At 38.8% G+C, this 23,506-nt stretch overlaps 1 protein-coding gene across 2 annotated transcripts in view; it reads right to left on the minus strand.

Moving 5' to 3' along the window:
• Positions 1 to 23,506, minus strand: part of EFHC2 (EF-hand domain containing 2) — a 194,246-nt gene that overhangs the window by 137,395 nt on the left and 33,345 nt on the right. For both annotated transcript variants that reach the window (XM_032258551.1, XM_032258550.1), the window contains exon 2: positions 22,817 to 23,005. In XM_032258551.1, coding sequence (XP_032114442.1) covers positions 22,817 to 23,005 — 189 coding nt within the window. The remainder of the gene's footprint in view (positions 1 to 22,816; positions 23,006 to 23,506) is intronic.

Raw genomic sequence — 23,506 nt, forward strand, 5'->3', positions numbered from 1 at the left:
ATATACCACAGTCATAACTATGTTTTTTAAAACTTTTTTTTTTTTTTATAAAGACTCCATACGGGTGGATGGGAGGAACAAAAAACATGTAATGGTGGCAGCTTGGGTAGACTCGTTCTTGGGCAGTGAGAAGAGGCGTGGTAATGGTGGGGCTGGTTGGGGGATGGGTGCTGCCCTTAGATGGAGGGGGATGCTGGCCTGACCCAGGCTAGTGGGCGAGGTGATGGGGGTGGGGCAGGCTTCCCGACTTTGCTTCTATACTGGGTTCTGCCTTGTCCTCCAGCGGGTCCTTGGGGATCAGGGCCTCTAGGCCAGTAGCCCACCCAGGGGCACCCCGTGTGCGATCCCTAAAGTGTCTTGTAGTCATTTCATAGTCTCTGACATCTCCAAAGGGCCTCGTATTCCACACCAAAAGTAAAAGTTGTGACGGAAAGCACTTTGACTCCCCGGAAGCACTTTGAATTCCCAGAAGTACTTTGACTCTCCGGAAGCAGTTTTATTTTACATCCGGGAAGTTGCACCGCGCAAAATCAGACCGCCTTTGGAGGAGTCTGAGGAGAGTGGCGTGGGCTCGGACGCCATTACCGAGCGGGGCTGGATCTTTGCGACTTCTCTAAAGCACTTTGAAATCATCGTGGAAGGACTCTGGCATCCCTAGAACACCGAGAACTGTGACAGAGAGTTGAAAAGGGAGGAAAAAAGCGTTGAAAAAGTTCCTGAGGCGCCGGAGTGGCGTGGCGGCCCTCCGGCTCTAGGGTTGGCCCGCACGCGGAAAAGCACCACCGAAGCGGCACTTAGGTAGGATCTCCCAGCAAACACTGCTGCCCTGGGGAGCTCAGTAACGTGGTTTGGAAGGGGACAGAGACCCCCCCTCCAAAGGCCCGAAAGCCCATAAGGAGTACTTTGTGGCCGGCACACCGCGGTTTTTCCTAAGGCTTATCCTGCCACAGAAATTCTTTCTCCTCCTCCTCCTCCTATTCCTCAGTCACTCGTGTGATTAGGGCAAGCTCCAAAGACTGCCTAATTCAGAGCATTTGGGGCTCCTTTCGTCCTTGTGATTCCGTATATACTCTGCCAGCCCTTTGGAAAAGAAATGGCTTCTCTAGAGGAGGGCATGTACAACCTCAAAGTTAATTCCAAACTTAGCTCCTATAACTTCATGAACCTTACGTTTGCAGCTGGAAGTGAGGGTCAAAATGAAACTGAGGAGTCAAACAAGTTCCAGAATAGGAAGGGCAGACCTCAAGATAGTGACTCTTCATTGACTTATCTGACGGTTCTCCAGGAGATCCTGGGAGATGACATGCCAAAAGGAAAGGAAGAGGCTGTCACTAGTGTGCAATCAGGAATAGGAGAGTATCCCTACCATGGAGAGAGACCAGCCAGGAATGCCACTATCTTTGTTCCTCAAAAAGAGAGGGAGTTAGCTCCAGAGATGAGCAGCTCCCATGACAAGAGGATGACTGGTAATGCTCCCAAAAACTTCAGTGAGGGGCAACCTAGTAACCAAAGTAGAGTCATTTGCGAAAAACGCTCTCCACCTTTAAATTTTCTGGATGACTATAACTCCCATTCAGTATTCCAAAAGCAACCCAGTAACCAAAGTCAACTCATTTTTGAAAAAGGCTCACCACCTTTCAGTTTTCTGGATGACTATAACTCCCATTCAATAATCCAAAAGCACAAAGAAAAGGTGGTGATGGAGCACCCCTCTTCTGGGAGTGACTGGTCTGATAAAGGTGAAACCACAGTCGTATTCTCTCAAGATGAGCCATTCTCACTGTGTTTCCCTGTAGTGTCAGAGCCTACATACTACGCCACTGACTATACCACTTTTCCGCCTTGTTATAGTCTTTGGCATGACTATACCAGCTCTTGGCTCAGCAGTACCAAGTCTTCTTGCTATCCCTCCTCGGGAAGCAGCAGTAACACATTTCAGGCTGAGAAGAGCAGCCACAGCAGCAGCAACAGCGGCAGCAGCAACAACAACAACAACAACAACATATTCCAGGGTGAGAGGAGCAGCCACCAGAGCTTCCTGAGTTATTATTCCACCAGTTTTCCAGTGAGCTCCCAAAACATGTCCAGAGATCTGAAGATGACAGAGGAAGTCACATCTAAGAATTCATGTTTACTTGACTTCTCTAGAAAGGGGGAAGCAGAGGCGAAGGAGAAGAGAGTGTATCAAGAGGAGACATTACAACATCCTTATGGAGAACGAGCATCTAGCTTTCTGCCAAGGACCCTCTGTAAGCCAAACCAGCAGGGTTTCATTGATGCCCATTGTCACCTGGACATGTTATATTCTAGACTACCTTTCAAAGGGAACTTTACCAAATTCAGGCAAATTTATAGCAGCTCCTTCCCTAAGGAATTTCAGGGCTGCATCTCTTGCTTCTGCAATCCTCAAAACCTAAAGGATGGCCTGTGGGAGAATCACTTGAAAGATAATCTTGTTTGGGGGGCCTTTGGCTGTCACCCTCACTTTGCCCGCAATTATAACCACCAACAAGAAAAAAGTATTTTAAAAGCCTTACGACACCCCAAGGCTGTGGCATTTGGTGAAATGGGCCTGGATTATTCCTATAAATGTACCACGCTTGTCTCAGAGCAGCAGAAGGTATTTGAGAGACAGCTGCGGCTGGCCGTCTCTCTAAAGAAGCCCATAATGATCCATTGTCGTGAGGCTGATGAAGATATGTTGGGCATCTTGAAAAAACATGTGCCCCCTGACCACAAGATCCACAGGCATTGCTTCACTGGCAGTTACCCAGTCATCGAGCCCATGCTAAACCACTTTCCCAACCTGTATGTGGGCTTCACGGCAATTCTGACTTACTCTTCTGCTGAGCAAGCCCGAGAAGCTGTGAAAAAAATCCCGCTAGAGAGAATTATTGTGGAAACTGATGCTCCCTTCTTCCTCCCTCGCTGGGTTTCCAAAAGTCATTGCCTGTATGCCCACCCAGGCCTGGCCCTGCATACAGTGCGAGCAATCGCTAGAATCAAAGATCTGTCACTCTCCCACACTTTGGCCACCTTACGAGAGAACACTCGTCGCCTCTACCATCTTTAAACAGAAGAGGCACAGTCAGGAGTCTTCCAAAAGAAAGGAGACCAGTAGCCTGACAAAACATATAGACTAGATTTGAACTCTGCCTATGTCCCAGGTCAAGGATGTGTTTGAAGAATCCGTTGGAATGGAGTAAACTAGGACAGGATATTTTCCTCAAAACTTTTTCATAAGACTTCTGCTTCTGACTGCTAGGGTGGGATACAATGGGATGGGAGGAGGGCTAAGGTAAACTGCCCTTGATATTATTAAGGGTTTTCTTCCCAGCAAAAATGCCTTAAGGTAGCCAGTGAAGAAGAGAGTTTGATAGAGTACAAAGAGTTTCCCAATCTAAATCCCTGTCCTCTGCAGCGTGGATAAAGTCACCCTGCTACTTGTCTTTTAAAAAATGTAAAATTTTAAAAGTGAGGTAGGTGATTGGTGTATATTTGTATATTATAGGAATTCTATTAAGAAAATTAAAAATAGGCCGGGCATGGTGGCTCACGCCTGTAATTCCAGCACTTTGGGAGGCCAGCAGGTAGATCACTTGAGCCCAGGAATTCAAGACCAGCCTGGGCAACATAGTGAAACCTTGTCTCTACAAAAAAAAAAAAAAAAAAAAAAAAAAGCAAAGCTGGGTGTGGTGGCACACGCCTGTAATTCCAGCTACTTGGGAGGCTGAGGTGGGAGGATCACTTGAATCCAGGACTCTGGGGCTATAATCACACCACCACACTCCAACCTGGCAACAGAGTGAAACTCCCCATCTCTTAAAAAAAAAAAAAACGTGTTTTTTAAATAAAATATAAGCCAGGCGTGGTGGCTCACGCCTGTAATCCCAGCACTTTGGGAGGCCAAAGTGAGTGGATCACTTGAGCCCAGGAGTTTGAGACCAGCCTAGGCAACACAGTGAGACCCTGTCTCTAAAAAAAAATTGGGTGAATAAAAAATATAAGTATACATTCAACAAGATAAGCAGGATATACACACAATTAGTTGTTTTCCTTTCCAAAAAATATATCCTATCAACCTGCTCCTCTCTCCCTGCATTTTTGTGTGGCAAATGCAAATATACTCTGGAGTGTTTCTAACATGCAGGAGAGAACCTTGCTGTCATTCACCTTTATTTAGGAAAGGGAGTGAGCAATGAAGTTCTGAGTATAGTATATCAAGAGTGGCCTAAATCAAAAAGCAATCTTCATTTATTCCATGAGTGATGTAAAGAACAGTTTATTCATGTTACTAGTAAAATCTTGCAATGCAAATGTGCAAAATTTGGGACACTTTGTAAACAGTTTGCTAGATATTCAGTTTGATAGATAATAACAGTTTGATAGATATTCCATTGAACCTCAAATAATTATTATTTAGCATTTATTTGTCTGCCACTTGTTGCATCTGCTCTCCCATCCTGGAGGCATCAGAAAGCTGTGAAGGTAGCCGGTAATCTCGAAATTCAATTTACTCTTAGTGGTCCCTGGGCCATTAGTCCAGAGTCACAGAGGCTCTGAGGCCCATTATCAGGCTCCCTGAACCTTGCCAGTCCTTTCAGGGCATGTCACTATTTTGCTTCACTTAAATTTTAGAAAGGCAACTATTTCTACCTTTAAAGCTCAAAAGAAACAACCTGCCCACTTTGTCTTGAGAGACAGAGGGATTTGTTTTTTCAGTTGGTTTTTATTCATATCTAACTTCAAAATTCATACCTGCTTATTATAAAATTTTTGAGGCAACTAAAGAGAAAAAATAAATGTTATTGTTTAAAAACTCAAATAAAAGCAACAGAAGGAAAAATGCACATGGTAAAATTGATTTCTTAAAAATCAATATTAGAGTCAAATATTGGCAAAATCTGGACATATAAAATTTGACTCAGGAAAATTGATCTTGGTAGAAATATGATCATCAAAGAAAACTCAGATTTTCAAAAGCCACAATGTACAGCATTCATACAGACAAAAAGTAATTAATGAACCAAATGTTTTTAGTAAAATTTATTGTAGAAAAAAGTCTATTGAAATATTTTTAGTAGGAAAATGTGATAGTTTACCTGCATGGAAAAACTGTTCAAAGAATTAAAGTGGCTTGTAGTGGGGAAAAAAGTAAATACACACACACACACACACACACACACACACACACGGGGTAAAATAGCCCATAATGCTACCACTTAGAGACAAGCACTAACATTTGGAGTACCTCTTTGGCGGTTTTCTCTAATATTTCCATAGTTATTGGCCAATTCCAGCATAGTACTTAAGTCAGTTTTGCTAATTAATACTATTCACTTCATAGTTAGCATAGCTATATATATTACTTCCTCTGAATTTATTACTTAAATTCATTGTTTTCTGTATTTTTTGTTTAGGTTTTTAATTGTTTGTTTTAAATAATCAACTTAGACTGCATGTGCTTTTTCAAAACTATTGTTTACTGATATATAAAATTGTGCTTTTAAATTTATTTTTCTTTCTGTTCTCTGATGTCTGTTTTATTGTGTATTTTCTAAGTTTTCTTAGTTTCTATAAACTAAGCTAAATGTTTAGTTTATTTTTAATTTGGAAAGTAAGAACAAAGCAGTCAATACCACAAATGTGTCTGTAATTATAACTCTGCTGTATACATAGATTTTTTTTTTATTTTGGTAAAGTTTAAATTCCTGCATGTTAGTCTCCTGCATGCACTTTTCCCACTATAAAAATACAAATGTATTATAAAAATATGAAAATAGAAAGTAGCATGAAAAATTATATGGTGTTTCTATTACCTAGAAACCCACTGTTGTTGGTGTCTTTCCTTGACATAGTTGTGACCATATAGCTCTGTTAAATTGTATATTCTTCTAAATAATTCATATTTTTTTCCTAGCCCTATCTTGCATTTGGGGATCATTTTATGATTGTTATTCTTTGTTTTTCAATAAATACTCAAAATGTTTACATTATGTTTTAATTTCATGACTTATCATATATGTTTCTTTCCACTACTTACCACGAATCATTTTATTTCATGACCTCCCCATGGTTGAACTGTTTAATTTGCCTTATCTTTTAACTGGCTAGCAATTAAGCAACTTTTTTGGGTAAAGTATGTGGATAGCATATTTGTGATAAATTATATAACTGAGATCTTACTGCTGCTTTCACTAATGATAACACCTTGGCTGAGTCTAGAATTTCTGAGTCACAAACATTTTCCCCAAAAAGTTAAAAGACTACTTCATTGTCTTCTGGCATTTAGGATTACTGAGAATTCTGATGTCAACTTCTCCTTTGTGGATTAAGCTACTTTTTCTATCCTGATGCTTGGTAATTTCCTTGCTTTATCCTTGAAAATTTGCCAGGGTAGATCTAATTATTGATCTCTTTCTTTATTTTCTCAGGTACAGAATAAGTATTCTACCTGCAGGTCTACATCTTTCTATAATCCAGAAAGTTGCTTTTGTTTTTATTGTTTTCTTATGGCATGCTTAATCAATTTGGTTGCTTTTAATCTAGCCATTAATTCTTTAGGAACAACTGTCTGCATGTTAGAGCTCCATCCTCTGTCCAACCTGTTATTATCTCATTGCTCTACTCTCTTTTTCCATTACATTTCAGGAGAATTTCTCAAGTTTACCTTTTCCATCACTCATCCCATTCTCCCCACTTTTAATATTTTTTTTTTACTACATATAATGCATTTTTAGATTCCTCATATTTCATCCTTCTTCAGCAATCTCCCTTTAACTTTTGCCTGCAGTCTTATTCAATAATATTTTTAACTTGCTTTTACATCTCACTTTGTATTATATACTTCCGTATACAAAGCACATTGTTATCAGAAATACTTATTTTTCTGTAGAAAACATACTTTTGAAATAACTGTTTTTCTTCCTCTGCCTCTTGAATACTATGTTCTCCATTTATGTTGTAGAATCTTTTCAGAAACCCTATATTAAGTTTCTTTTTTCATTCCTGAACAAAGAGCAGTCTGTCCAGACTGGTGTTTTCCCAAAAATAGGGTGGGTGGGTTTTCTTTCACACCCTTCGCCATCTATCCTAATGTTCTTAGATTCCCCCTCTCACTGGAAGACTGGTTAATATAAATTCATATAGAGCAGTCAAGAGAAGTAGGAAGGGAAGTGGAGCCATGGATGGCCCCACCAGGAAAAACTTTTAATTTTTCATATAAACATTTTATGAATTCACCCAACCTCCACTCCAGGAAGAGTGGACAGTCCTTTGTACGCCATTGCCTGTTGCACCAGAGAAAAGCCCAAATGCAGGGCCCACTTTGACTTCAGTGTGACTATTTCTGGGCCTCCTAGTGACACTCTTAAGTCATCAATAGTTGTGAAAGTAAACCAGGTAGAAACCCCTACAGGTTGTCCTAACCCCAACTCAATTCTTGTCACTTTCTCGGGAAGTGAAATTGCAAGTTGGTTTTGGTATATTCCTTCAGTATGATCCCATCTGCACTATATCAGGTGGAAACTCTTCAAAGTTTGTAGCATGAAGATGGAACCCCTGCGTGGCCTCCAACACTAATTTAGTTTCTCCACATTTTAAAATTTTGCAGTGATTTGAATTGGGATTGTGGAGGTGGGGGTACATCTAAATGCCAATGCTCAAGTTATAATCTCACTCCAAATTCTCATTTTTTTCTCTCACTTCATTTTTTGATAAATTTATGTTCCTATGGATACTGTGTTTAAATAGGCGTATCTTATTTTAAGAAAACTCAAGTTATACAAACCTGAATCTCATTTAGCATGTTGACTATAAGCGGTGGTCAATAAAGGTAAGTTGCATAAATGAATAACAAAAAAGAGAAGTTACAAAGGGATGATTTCCAAAGAATTTTTTATATTACTAAAATATCATAAACCTGTTTATAATTGGTGCTCAAATTTTCATGACTAAATCTATGGTTTAAGATAAAATGCACCTGTATGGGCAATATAAGCATTCACGAAATTTAGTTTTACTTGTCTGCATAAGACGTGATTTTATGATGCATGAAAATGGAAAGGGAAGTGGCTAGAATGCTAGAATGTTCTTGTAGCTTTATCTCTAATTAACTACATCACTGGTACAAACCACTTAAGCTCTTTGTTCACTGGTTAACCTTTCAGCAAAAATTAGAAAATGAACACTTGCTAACCACAGTGATAACCATAGCACTATTTAAGGAATTAAGAAAATTATGTATATATAACAGAGCTTTGGAGAGAAAATGAATGTATAAAAATACTGAATAATATATAAATCAGTGTAGGATGCAAAGCTGGAAGCTTGAAAATACTGTCAAAACCATATCTAAAATAGTCTTCACATCCTTATGGAGTCTATTGCGCAAGGCAATTAAAAAACACTTGATATTACTAAGAGAAGAGATTCCAAACCACTGTTTAAAATCAGACTTCCTGGAAAAATGATACTAGGAGTAGAAGAAAGGGGGTCACCCTATCCAGCAGAAATCACATTGCTAATCAATTTTATAAACAGAATCAAGAAAACTGACATTCAATATGAAAAATACAAAAGAAAAACACCTACCATAGAAAAGATAGATTTTATATATAAATATGTACTTGTGTATATATATATATATATATATATATATGATTGTTCCTTTATCTTTTATAATATTTTTCCTTTATCATACACACACACACACACACACACACACACACACACATACACATATGTACATACATAGGTTCAGTGTCCCTCATCCGAAATTCGAGACCAGAATGTTTCAGACGTTTTTCAGATTTTGGAATATTTGCATATACATAATGCGATATCTTGGGGATGGGACACAAGTCTAAATAGGAAATTAATTTGTGTTTCATACACACCTTATACACATAGCCTAAAGATAATTTTGTATACTATTTTTCATGATTTTGTACATGAAACAAAGTTGTGTACACTGAACCATCAGAAAGCAAAGGTGTCACTATCTCAGCCACTCATGGACAGTCTGGTTATTTGGCATAATCATTCCTGACTGAATTTATATGCTGTGGATAAGCAAGAATTTTCTTACACTTATTCACATGTTATATGGTTTGGATCTGTGTATCCACCCAAATCTCATGCCAAATTGTAATTCCCAATGTTGGAGGTGGGTCCTGGTGGGAGGTGACTGGATCAAGAGGGCAGATATCCCCCGTGGTGCTATCTTCACCATAGTGAGTTCTCATGAGATCTGGTTGTTTAAAGGTGTGTGGCACCTCCCCCTTCTTTCTTTTCCTCCTGCTCCAGCCATATGAAGTGCCTCACTCCCCCTTTGCCTTCTACCATGATTGGAAGCTTCCTAAGGCCTCCTTAGAAGCAGATGTGCCATGCTTCCTGTACAGCCTGCAGAACCATGAGCCAACTAAACCTCTTTATAAATTACCCTATCTCAGGTATTTCTTCTTTTTTTCTTTTTGAGAGGGAGTCCCGCTCTGTTGCCCAGGCTGGAGTGCAGCGGTGCGATCTCGGCTCACTGCAACCTACGCCTCCTGGGTTCAAGAGATTCTCCTGCCTCAGCCTCCCGAGTAGCTGGGATTACAGATGTGCACCACTTTGTCTCATTTACTCTTCACAAAACACCAATAAATTAGACAATACTGTGATTCTCATTTTATAGAAGTCAAGGTTTGGGAGGTTAAGTAATTTGCCCATGGTCTCAAAGTAAGAGAATGAGACAGCTGGGATTAGAACTCAAGTTGCCTAGCCTCAGAGGCCACAAGCTTAACCACTATGCCCTGAACTGCCACAAAATCTCCACTCACTCCTGCACAGTGGAGGACACAGAGAAGAGGAAGAAGGATTTATGAAAATGCTCCAAAAGGAGGGGGAATAGCCAACCACCTGAAAATATTAAGCAGAAGGCATCACAGGGGAGGAACCATGTGAAATGGGTCTTCAATGGGCTGAAAGGTAGAGGAAGTGGACAAGAGGGGAAGGGCATTCACTGTCAAGGGGAACAGCATATGCAAAGTTTTGGGAGCATAGCAGTGTTCGGTATGTGGGGTACTGCAAGTCATTTTGTGTGGCTAAGGGCTGAGTGATGATGGGGGAGCAAGGGAGATAAGACTACAGAGGTACAAGAGCCAAAACATAGGTGGTCCCTAAGCCATGCAAAGGAGGCTAAAGGAGTCTAAATGTTTTTGAAAGTTAACTCTGTAGCAGAGTGGGCAGTTGAGAAAGGGTATTATACTGAAGGCAGGGATGCCATTAGAGAGGCTACTCTCTAGGTGAAAGATGAACTAGGATGGCAGCAGTGGCCATGGAAAGAAGGAGACTGATGAAAGGGAGATTTCAGAGGGAGATAAGAGGACTTAGGTCAAATGATCAGTGTTGGGAGAGGGGTGGGTAAAGGCAGTTCTCTTATTTGTTGAAGCATACACAAAAATATATAATTTCGTAAGCTAACATTTAGAAGCAACTCAATTAATAAGCCAGCGTGGCCTAGTCTCAGCATGGTAATATATTCAAAGAAAAAGACCAACAACTAATAGCAATTGAAAATCCTGTTTCATCTACACTTAGACCTCTGAGAAAAATCTAAAGATCCAATCTATGCTCCACATCTACACTTCCCCCCAAAAGAACTATTTTCTCTCTTTTTCAATTCTCACAAGTCTCACATTTCATCACCATCAGTGATCTCTCATTCACTCTCTCTCTCCCACCTATCCCCTTCTTCTTTTCTTATATCCCGCAAAGCATAAGAACAACTGAAAAAGTCAAGAATCCTTAGAGGATGGAGGTGGAGAAAAGTGGACTGAGCAAAGACACGTTTTTGTTCAGCAGCCAGGGTATGTGAAAAAGGAGAAAGCTAGGAACATACAATAATATTATCTCCATTACCTATCAGTAAGAACCAAAGCTTCAATTCATAAAGCTGACTGTAAAAGCCAAGTAGGCCAGAATTGAAAATATCTGCAATATATAAAAGTATTAAAATTTAATATTTTTGATATATAAATATAAATGCAAAAATAAATGCTTTGAAATTCTGAATGAAAAATATCAACAAGTAGAATCAAAGAGAAATTATAAAATACATGCAAAACAGATTTCATATTTTAAGCCAAGAAAAGGTGGGGGGACATGGTAGATTGCAAAGGAAGCAGAATTTCAATTAAACATAAAAGGACCTGCATGAAGTTTCCAGAACCTAGATGATCATGTTATAAAATCTATGAGTACAGTTATGAATAACTGGCATGCAAATACAATTGTAGCAGCCTATTACTGACTGCTATTAGTTCAGAATAATGAAAATACAAAATAATTTAAAAGGTAGTTATTTATCACCTTTCCTCCTAAAAGATCATTAAGTAAATTTGCTAAAATAGAAGAGACATCACAAAATCTTTTGTTTAAACAATATATGATTTTTTAAACTACTCTAATTCCAACATAAATGGTGCACAGAACAATTGGAAAGAGCAATACATTGATAGCTTAATAGCTGCTTTTTATAACTCACTGGTCTCAGTGGTAGCATCTCCAAATGTATTCTTCTGGAAAATGCCAGAATTTTTCCAAAAGAAAAATGCAAGAATCCTGTAGCACACATGAGTAGTAAGATAGTCCCAGCTTATGCTTCACTTCCCCTAGGAAAACTGCCATCCCCATCCCATATAAGGAAATAATTCTTCATGACTACTATGACCTGGGTATTTGGCATGCATTACCCATTTGACGCTCACAGCAACTCTAAGGTGGGTTTTGTTATTCCCACTTGACAGATGAGGGAACTCAGGCTAAGAGAGAGGTTAAAAACATGGCCAGGATGAAATGGGTAACAGATGGTATATCCAGGTTCTAAACCTCAGTCTGTCTAACTAAAAAGCCTTGTTCTTTCTAGTATATCAGAGCCTCTCATTAAAGAGGTATTGCAGGCAGGCCATGTTTCCAAAGAACACCCTAGACACTGCACACAGAGTTAATTTCAGACAACACTCCATTTGGGGAGACATATATATCCTGGGTCCAACCCTAAGGGAAAGGGAAAGGGAAAAGGCCCTAGTAATAATATCAATGATGATGACAATGATGATGACAATAATGATGACACTCTCCTAAGAAGAGAAGTCAGCAACTGCAAGGCCAGAAGCAGAGGAAGACAAAGTAGGGAAAGAAATAAAGTTAAATAGGGTGCTCACAATAGAAGATGAATAAAAATGGATAAAAGTAAAGAGAATGAAGATGGAGAGGCAGAAGTCCAATAAAAGAGAAAAGAAAATAGAAAAAAAAAAAAAAAAAAAAAAGGCCAGGCACGATGGCTCATGCCTATAATCCCAGCCCTTTGGGAGGCCAAGGCGGGTGGATCACGAAGTCAGGAGATCAAGACCATCCTGGCCAACATGGTGAAACCCCATCTCTACTAAAATACAAAAAATTAGCCAGGCGTTGTGGCACACACCTGTAGTCCCAGCTACTCGGGAGGCTGAGGCAGGGGAATGAATCACTTGAACCCAGGAAACGCAGGTTGCAGTGAGCCGACACTGTGTCACTGCACTTCAGCCTGGTGACAGCAAGACTCCGTCTCAAAAAATATATAAATAAATAAACAAACAGAAAGGGAAAGGCCAAGGAGGAGACATGTGGAATAAAAGAAGAGGAAATGGGACAACACTGAAAAAAGAATGGAGATAAGCATTTCTTCATACCTTTGAATAATGTGGCACTATTAACATCTTAAAGTATTTTAAAACCTCTGAAGGAGGTTAGAAGACTAATTTGAAGGCATGGAACCAGAATGTTTTAAAATAAAGGGATATCAATCCAGAGGACTAAAAAGGACTGTAAAATGCCCAGAAATCTGTTATGGTAGATTATTACATGAATTTCTACACTTTGTTTATATACACGTTGTCAAAGCTGTGCTTCAAATCTTAAATGCCAAACAGTAAGCTAGACTCCAAGGCAGACGCACCATAAGACTCCACTTATCTGAAATCCAAGAACAAGAAAGACTAAGCTATGGTGATAGAAGTCAGAACAATGGGAAAGTGCTAAAAGAAATGGGGGAATAAGGGAACTTCCTGAGGTAACAGAGATTTTCTCGATGGTATCTGGGGTGGTGGTTACACAGATGCATACATTTGTCACAACAAATGGAATTGTATTACTTAAAATAGGCTCATTTTATTACATGTAAATTATATCTCAGTAAAGTTGATTTTAAGAATTAAAATGATGTTTACCTCAATAAATGAGGACTCAAACAGCAAAATCCCAAAGAATACAGTTATTTTGTATCCTGAACATGGTGGTGGTTACATGACTCTATATATGGGATAAGATTCCATAAAACTATTAAACAAAGTGGGGGAAGTGAATGCATGTAAAAACTGGTGAAATCCAAATAAGGTTTGCAGTTTAGTTAATAGTATTATACTATAAACCAAAAATAAAATTTCTAAGCCCCCCAGGCATCTGAACAGATCCCTCCTCTAGGCCATGGACATTCCAAAGTTAGCCTGAAAAACTAGTTCCAGGCCATGATGGAACGGGTAGCCAGACATTCCTTATTATACCTTCCTCCCTTTTGGAATTCACGAAAAGTTGACCAGCATTATCATCAACTTAGACCTTAAATCTGTTAAGAAACATTTATAATCTATTCTCTCTGAAGCCTGCTTCTTAGAGGCTTCATCTGCATAGTAAAACCATGGTCTCTACAAGACTTTATCATAACCCAGACATTCCTTATTGACAATAACTCCTTTAACTAATTGCCAATCAGAAAATCTTTGAATCTGCCTGTGACTTGGAAGCCTCTCCCCAGCTTTGTGTTGGCCCACCTTTCCAGATCAAACCAATATACATCTTACATATATTGATTGATGGATTATGTGTCACTAGAATGTATGAAAGCAAGCTGTACCTCAACCACCTTTGGGCACATGTCATCAGGCCCTCCTCAGGCTGTGTCACAGGCACTTCCTTAACCTTGGCAAAATAAACTTTCTAAATTGATTGAGACCCATCTCAGATACTTTGGAGTTCACAATGCCAATGCTGATGTTCTGCATTTTTGTTCTTGTTTTACCATGTTGCAGAAGTTAAAATCCTGGTTTTGATAAGGTATTATGGTTATATAAAATGTTATCATCGGGGGAAAGCTGTGAAAAGTGTATTCAGGAACTCCCTGTACTATTTTTGTGACTTTCTGTGAGTCCAAAATTACTTCAAAAAAAAATTTTTTTAAGAATGCAGCCAGATTATATGTCTATGGCGTTTGTGCTATCACCCATCATCAGTGTTACAAAAAGTGAGTTTACAATAGGGCAGAGTCCTGCAAATACAAAATCAAGGAAGGTAAAGGATTTTTTTAAATGTTTCAAATGAACTTGCAGCTGGTTTGAATTCAGGGGGGGAAAGTAACTAAATAACCATGAGTTCTATAGGTCAAAAGTTCAGGCCAGGCATGGTCGCTCACGCCTATAATCCCAGCACTTTGGGAAGCCTTGGCATGTGGATCACCTGAGGTCAGGAATTCAAGACCAGCCTGGCCAACATGGTGAAACTCTGTCTCTACTAAAAAAAGAAAAAAAAAAAAAAAAATACAAAAAAAAAAATCAGCTGGGCATGGTGGCAGACACCTGTAATCCCAGCTACTCGGGAGGCTGAGGCAGGAGAATCACTTGAGCCCAGGAGGTGGAGGTTGCAGTGAGCTGAGACCACGCCTTTGCACTCCGCCTGGGTGACAAGAGTGAAACTCTGTCTCCAAAAAAAAAAAAAAATTTTTTAGAACAAAATATAAATCAGCCTAAAATTTAAGTCAACAAGTCAAATTGTAACTATCAGTTTCTTTCTAATTTGTGAACTAAAATCTTATAAATGACAAGGATTTTATGTTCAAAATAACTATAATTAGTGTACACAGAGGATGAGGCAGCAAGAGGGTAGTCATCTGTAAGACAAGGGGAGAGACCTCAGGAGAAACCAACCCTGTCAGCACCTTGACCTTGGACTTCCAGCCTCCAGAACTGTGAGAAAACCAATTTCTGTTTAAGCCACCTAGTCTGTAGTATTTTGTTATGGTGACACCACCTTTACAAAAATCATAATTGAGAAAATTATTACAGTGAAAGAGATCTGACCTAAGCAACTTCATCTTTCTTCTAACCTCCAAGCTGTCCTTGTTCATTCTGAGGCATAGGTCAAACTAACTTCAGGAGGAACTTAGCCCTAGTCAACTACTGATCTGCTTTTTCCTATGTATTTGCCTTTTCTAGGATTTCATATATATGGAATCATATATATGAAGTCTTCTGTGTCCAGTTACTTTTCTTTAGTGTAATGTTTTTGAGGTTCACCCATGTTGTAACATATATCATTAGGTTTCTTTTATTGCTGAATAGTTTTCATTGTGTGAATATACCATATTTTGTTTATCCATGATTACTTAAGAGACATTTGTGTTGTTTCCTGTTTTTGGCTACTATGAATAATGATGTTATAAACAGTCACACACAGGTTTTTGTGTGAACATGTTTTAATTTCTTTTAGATGGATACATAGGAGTGGAATTACTTGGTCATGCAGCAAGTATATGTTTAACTATTTAATTTAAGAAACTGCCAAACTGTCTTTCAAAATGGCAGCACCATTTTACATTCCTACCAGGAATGTATGAAGGTTCTAGTTTCTCCGCATGCTCACCAACACTTAGTAGGAAGGGTCTTTTTAAATTATAGTCATTCTAATGGAGGTGTAGTGGTAGCTACAAAAGTTTAAGTTCGAAAAGATAATTTTAACTTTGGACTAATCAGAATAAGCCACAGGCCTAGTTACTGATAAAAAGTTTAGGCCTGAGGGAAGGGCCTTAAAATTTTGTCAAATAGCTAAATTCTAGGTTTTGGAAAAGAGGGTGGGAAGAACTCTCTTCTTTAGTAAAATGCTCATTTATGAATCTCATTCTTTTTATTCTAAAAACATTTATTCCAGACTTTTATTAAGTACCTTTTGAATTTCAAAAGAAGATTAAAGAAACCCACATAATACAATGAAATTGGAAATTTTATCACTTTAATATAAAGACTAAGTGTTTTATTCTTACTGACAAATTCAGAATGCATAGTTGAGAATTTGGGACATGACATGGTTGATTTCAGGCAAGATTTTTTATTTCTTCTCTAAAGCTAAATAGCTGAAGATCTGTGTAACTGTAACTTAAAACATAGGATTAAAATGGCAATGTATTGCAATTACATTGTCTTATAATTATACATATTGGTGTCTTTTATGACATGGTAATAGCAGGAGTCAGATAATCTGAAAATTATATAAACCTATGGAAAGATTTCCATTTGAAATTTTGGGTCTGGTTTAAACGTATATCTAACACATTTCCAGTTTTTTAAAAAAGTTAATTGTATTTTATTTTTATATATTCTGATCATATTTTATAACATTCCTAACTGGTTTTAGAGAAAACCTCAAGAATCTTTATTTATGTATTATTCTTTGTTAACCAAGTGAAATTCTAATGTACTTGATCACTCTTTAATCCCCTGCAGGAAAATTAAAAATTCTATCTAGTTCTGGGTTAGAAACAGAAAAGTAGCCCCTGACATCCAGGAGCCAGCCTATACGGTACTATCAGCTGGTCTTGGTGCTGCTACAAGCGGGCCTGGGACCCACAGCTGGACCTTGGTATTGTCCTGCTGAACAAGAATAATTTCAGAGACCACCAACATCAGACAAGACCACTCTGTGACCATGATGGATCAAGACAAAACCAAGACCACTCCATAATCACATCTAAACACAGAGAGAAAATGAACCTTGTCCAGCCACAAAATGTCAAACATCCCCCTCTCCTGGATCACAGAAGTGACAGCTGCTTCTCTCCCAATTACAGATATAGACTTGCTCTAGTCTGTTGTCTCTATAATGAGATTTATTAAGACACCCAGTCGTAGAAGTACCCCTACTTCCTGATAGCACCCAATCCAGAGCAAAGCCATGGTTCCTTAATCACTCCCCACAATTAAGGTAACACAAGCCCAAATCCTATAATAAGCCTTTTCTAACACCTGCTTCATTAGACATCCCACAGTTGCTTAGGGTGTGTTTTTTTCCCTTGCTGCAAATGAATAATAAACTAACTTGTTTAATCTAAAAAATAAAATCAGGATGACCCAAGGGACCAAATTATATTTTAAAAATTTATTTTTATATTGTTCAAATCATACAGTCACACAGTGCTACATAAATAATCAGCTTATTACAAACTCAATGTAAATTAATGTAAGTGATTAAAATTCCAATTGTGTGGTCAGTAGTTTTAATCGTTGTTTACAATAGATGGAAAAAAAAGAAATAATATTTTAAAATTTATGCATATCCCATGAGATCAACCTTTATCTTGCCACTTATTATAATTGAGTCATTTGTGAAATAGCAAACAAATTAGGCTAACTAGGAGCTGTTGACAAATGAAAAATGAGAACAAAATTGTAGAGTCTATGTAAATGGGGCTTAACATCCAGAGGAAAGTCATATAAAAACATTCAGTCATTCGTGTATTTCTAAATACAGCAATGTTTCATAAAAGCAGCTAACTATGGATCTTATACAGCCACCATAGCAGAGCATAAACTGCTAAATGCCTAATTTCAATTAATAATGAAGTAGTGGGTGCCTGATGTAATTGGAAAGAGTCCTAGGCCGTGAGATTCAGGGTCTGGGCTCAGTTCTAGGATAAACAAGCTGAATTTGACTTTAGTCAAGTCTTAGACATAAATTGCTAGAGGTAAAAGGGCCTAGGTAGAGATCAGCTAGCCAAGTCCTGCATTATAGTTAAGGAAACTGAGGTTCAGAAAGATAAAGTGACTAAGCCACAATCACACATAGAGTTAATGGCGGGACCAGAACCAGAATCAGTGCCTCCAACACCCAGTCTCAGACCCTGGTTCTTGCTCCACTTCTCCTTGAGACTGATTCTTCATTTATATAGTGAGGATAACCATCTATATTTGCTTCTTACTCATGGAGGTACTGGGATGATGACTGGAAATAACTAGTATGAGTGGTGTGAGTGATGCATTTTGTGACTTGGACAATGTTCGCATTCCATCTGTGTTCAGAAAGTTATGATTATGGAGTAGTCTTGTTTTGGTCTTGATCTCATCATAGTCTGCTTTTATTTAAATGAATTCAATGAAATAATGAAGTCTTTGAAGGGTGGGTGCAGTATTAAGCAAAATTCTTTTGCCTATTTTTAGAAATTCTCCCAATGCTAGGGGTTTTAAGCAAACAGTACATACACTGTTTCTCAATGGAAACATAATTGGCATTTGAGATAGAACAATTCTTCCTCAATGTGGGGTTCCCTTCCCCACACCTCAGGATGTAAAATACACACGTGGCCCCTGATTACTCAATGGTAGCGGCACCTCCTGGTCAGGGCTGGCCCTAGGGTGAGGCGATTTAAAACGTCAAAATTAATGCAAGCCAGGCACAGTGGCTCATGCCTGTAATCCCAGCGCTTTGGGAGGCCGAGGCAGGTGGATTACCTGAGGTCATGAGTTCGAGGCCAGCCTGGCCAACATGGTGAAACCCTATCTCTACTAAAAATACAAAACTCAGCCATGTATGGTGGGGTTTGCTTGTAGTCCTAGCTCCTCAGGAGGCTGAGGCAGGAGAATCGCTTGAACCTAGGAGGCAGAGGTTGCAGTGAGCCAAGATCATGCCACTGTGCTCCAGCCTGGGCAATGGAGCAAGACTCCAACTCAAAAAATAAAAATAAAACAAAAAAAAATTAATGCAAAAAATCCAGGAGGAACAAAATATCAAAATGCCAAATTTTTAATAAAGATTGGATCAGTATTACTGATTTTTCCTTTTGCCTCAGGCTCCAATAGCATTTTGTTCATAATGAATTTCTGGCAATAATTTGATTTTTTTTAATATTATACTAAAATATTATCTAGTTTAATTGCTGAGTTTGGGGGCACCCCTTAAATGTTGCACCCAAGGCAAATGCCTCACTTGCCTTACCCTAGTCCGGCCCAGCTCCTGGTCATCGTGACAATCCAAAACACCTCCACATATTTCCAAATACCTTGCTATGTTGAGAATCTCTGAAATGTGGCTTGATTTTTCTCGTATAACTACAAGTCCAAAGAGAAGCAGCCTGGGCCTTAAACAGTGGCTCCCCAATGCCAACAAGGACCTAGGTTTCCTTTATCTCTGCCATGCTCACAAGATAGCTGCTGCGCCCTAGGAATTACGTCCTAGTGTAACTGCACCAGACTAATCTAGTTCAACTTTTATATAACAAAATCGTGAGTTGTTTTCCATTTGCCATGGACCCCAGGGTTGAAGGTCACACAACCTGAGCATGCCTAGTTGAACCAAGTGTGCACAAGTGAAACCTAAGTGCTTGGACCAAGGAACAGGCACTGAAATAAGAAGCAGATACCATATGGCAAGATCCAGGAACCAAAAAGTTCAAACTCTGGTGTCACCCCACAGCAGGATCCAGTCAGATTATGCCTCCCAGCATCACCTTACTGCAAGATGCCATCAGATCACACCTCATTACCTATGCTTATAAAACCTGACCCAGCCCCCAGCTCCAAGAGACAGATTTGAGTGTTTCCTCCTGTATCCTTGCCAATCAGCTCAATAAACCCTTCTTGCTGCAAAAACCTGGTGCTTTGACGTTTGGCTTTCCCTTGCATGCAGGTAAATGGACCCAGTTTGGTTCAGTAACGCTAGTTCCAGACAGGAAAACAAAAGGAGGGCAAACACCAGGGAAACCATACCCACTAAGCCTGTTTTCATTAGAAAAATAGTAACATTCCCAGAAGCCCCACCCAATAAACCTTAATGCATACATCATTGGCCAAAAGTGAGTCATGCGGCCAGCCCTAGCTGCAAGGAGCCTGGGGAGGTAACACGTTTAAGTGGGGACAATTCCAGCCTGCGTAAAACTGATCTGCCTATAAGAAGGAAGGGTAGAATGCATAAAGGATAAACAGCTAGAAGTGTCTGCCACAGGGGCCATTTGGGGTAACAAATACTGGCTCTTTTTGGTGACTGCAAATGGCATTTTCTCTGCTTATAACGTGATAGTCTACTTGAGCAAGGCATTTTGGTGGTTGCTTTTAGAATTAGGGATTAAAACCTGGAATGTTGTCTTAGGTTGGGTTCCATAAAGGCAGAGCCTGAAACAGGGATTTTAGTGCATGTGATTTATTAAGGGCACACTCTTGGGAGAAATCTGTAAGGGAGTGAGGGAAGCAGCAAAGGAAAGGGAAATGAGCCGTGCAAGGAAGGATGCATTCTCAGGTCAAGTGTAGCCTTGGTCCGATGCATGAGGGGCTATGTAGCCTGAATCACAGCAAAGAATTATCCCTCCTTCATGCAAGGAAGCTGACCATTTTTAACCCTTGATAAATCAGTCAGTTATTAGCTGCCCCTGTTGAGGGAAAGGGGCCAATGTAACCTCCCAGGTGAATCTGAGAGATACAACTCCCATCAGCCAAGAGCAAGTCTCCAGAGAGGGTTACAGGTGTGAGCAGTTTGTCAAAACATTTGTAACAGCTGGGGGTGGGGGAGCACCACCCAGCATGGATCTGGATGGGCACAAAGAGCATCTACTACAAAGATTAATTTTAATACACTTTCTCAAGGACCGCCTTTAACTTTGTATTATTTGAGAGTGTAATGCGAGATATATTGCTAGGATTAAAAGCTACTGGAAAAACTGGCAACAAGTTGAAAATGTCTCGTTTTTAAGAAAAATGATTAACAGGTGTTGACTTGTTTTCGTTGAACTGCTAATGTAGAAAGTGCTCTATAATTTGCTCAGGGTATTAACCAGGATCTAGTCCGTAGTTCACATTCTCATCAGAGCACGTAAATATTTCATAGTCTTAGTGTCTCATTTAAAGCTCAATGAATATTTAATTGAAGTTGATCAACAAAATAACTGAAAGAATTATGACGTATTTAGTTAGACCTGAAATGAGCAAGCTCTTCATTTTCTCAAGTAGTCTAAAGCTAAAATTATTCCAGCTTCACGAAATATTCTACATCATTTTATAAGTAATTAAAGGGCTGCAAAATAGGCTTGAAAGGCACATATTAAACATTGAGAAAAACATGAAATAAAATGACTTTTCGACTTTAAATGCAAGAGAATAGTTTAATATTAATACATCGTGGCCTATATTACTTATTCAGTAGTAGATTAGTTTAAAATATTGTCAATACTCTCTTTTTGACATGAAGTAAAAATAGAATCTTTTCTTTGGCCCATGCAAAGTAAACATCCTATAAGATTGAGAGTAATAGAAAACTATGCATAATCCACCCAAGTCAGTCGGCTCAGAATTGTTTTTTGAGCTCTAGGTCCATCACTGAGCCAGGTACTGAAAATAATCCAAAAAAAAAAAATATTGGCCCATGTTGAAAGGAGAGATTGTTTCCCAGGAAAGAAGCCTCCCTGTAGTCTGTTAGATCTCTATAAGTGTCGGAACTAGGCTTCAAAAAAAAATGTGCACTCTAATTGATCTGCCCTATCACAGATGACATGGGGATGTGTCAATTCTACCAAATTTGAGGACGTTTTAATTAGAATCAAAGTACTGACAACCAATCCATGTTAAAAGCTACTAAAAACCACCTGGTAAACTTAGCGTGCTATGGTTTGAATTCTTTATCTAGTCCTGAACTATCTTTTAATTACAGGATCTCAAATAATCTAATAACTAGTTCTTTCTGGAGAACAGAACATAGGGCTGTGATACAGGGCTGTCTGATAAACACAGCATATACATATAGCTGGTTGCCTTTTCTTTCCTTTGATCTTAGTCCTTTTTTAAAATATTCAAATACGTTTCCTTTTCTAACTTCCAATATGTCCATATGTATGTGTGTGTTTTATGTGTAGAGACGTATACATTAGAAAATTCCAACTCTTTTCTAATAATGGCATTGCTTCCTTTCACTATTTTTCTTGCCATGTCACATTTTAGCCCTTAGCGATGAGGAATCATAACTATGGCTTATTACTAATTAGTATGGAGAAAAGAAGAGAAGGCATTTTTCTGTTCGTATTAAATGCCACATTCAGACTCAAACACAATTATTTAGTCAATGGCAACTCAAAAGTAAAAGTGACAATCTGACCAGACTCTTAGTGTCTATAGGATGGATTATCCTGTCCAGTGAAGGAGAAAGGTTAATAAGCATTGGCCAAGAAAGATAAACATTTGCAACCAATGTGTCTGATAAAAAAAGAGCAGAGCAAGAATAATTTTTCTTTGTTTCGGATACTTTTGTTCTTGAATTTATCTTTTCAGAAGAACTAACCTTAGTCAAAAGAAGCAACCTTTCACTTAGGAATGTTTAAGAGATCCATTGTATAACTATAGTTAATAACAATGTATTGTACACTTGAAAATGGTAAGACAATAGATGGTGTTTTCACCACACACAAAAAAATGAGATGCACATGAATTAATGCATATGTTAATTAGCTCAATTTAGCCATCCCATAGTGTATACATATTTCAAAACATCATGTTGTATACCATAAATACATACAATTATGTTTGTCAGTTTAAACAAAGACAAGAGGAGAAACACTAAAAATAAAACACTAAAAATAAAGGCAATAATAAGTAGAAAAGGCAAAAAGAAAAAGAACTAGCCTTAATATTTACACTGAAGACTCCTACTTTCTCAAAACTATTTAGCATCTGTAAAATTCTTAAGACTGCATTTCTCCCAGTGTCATGTGGCTTACCTGTTTATCAAAAGCTACCCATGATGGTACATCGCTTCCATCTCCTTGAGGATATATGGTACATTTCGGCTTTATCTTTTGCCCCAGAAGTGGTTCTCCACCTATTCCAGGTTTTTCCTCACTCACCAACATCATAACATTGTTGCAAAAGCCCCAATGTTGGGATTTGTGAAACTTCTCCTTTCCCACCTGTGAACACAAGAGATAACATAAAATAGCCAAAGTTAGTCGCGTGTGTGTGTGTGTGTGTGTGTGTGTAATGGAGTCTCGCTCTGTCACCCAGTCTGCAGTGCAGTGGCGCGATCTCAGCTCACTACAACCTCTGCCTCCTGGGTTCAAGTGATTCTCCACCATGCCAGGCTAATTTTTGTATTTGTAGCAGAGACGAGGTTTCACCATGTTGGCCAGGATGGTCTTAATCTCCTGACCTCGTGATGTGCCCACGTCAGCCTCCCAAAGTGCTGGGATTACAGTTGTGAGCCACCGTACCTGGCCCAAAGTTACTCTTTATGACTTTTCTAACCTGGTTTAAAATGTCAACACATTTTCTCACCATGTATTTTCCCCTCACAAAATGCAAATAAAGAGGCAAATAATTATGATCAATCATTATCCATAAAGTTGTGTCACATTCGTAAATTTAATTCATTTTAACCAATTCAAAACATTGAAAATCAGTAAACACAAACC

Source organism: Sapajus apella, unplaced genomic scaffold, assembly GCF_009761245.1.
Source record: "Sapajus apella isolate SASKATOON/1434 unplaced genomic scaffold, GSC_monkey_1.0 scaffold103, whole genome shotgun sequence".
In the NCBI taxonomy this organism is placed as follows: Eukaryota; Metazoa; Chordata; class Mammalia; order Primates; family Cebidae; genus Sapajus; species Sapajus apella.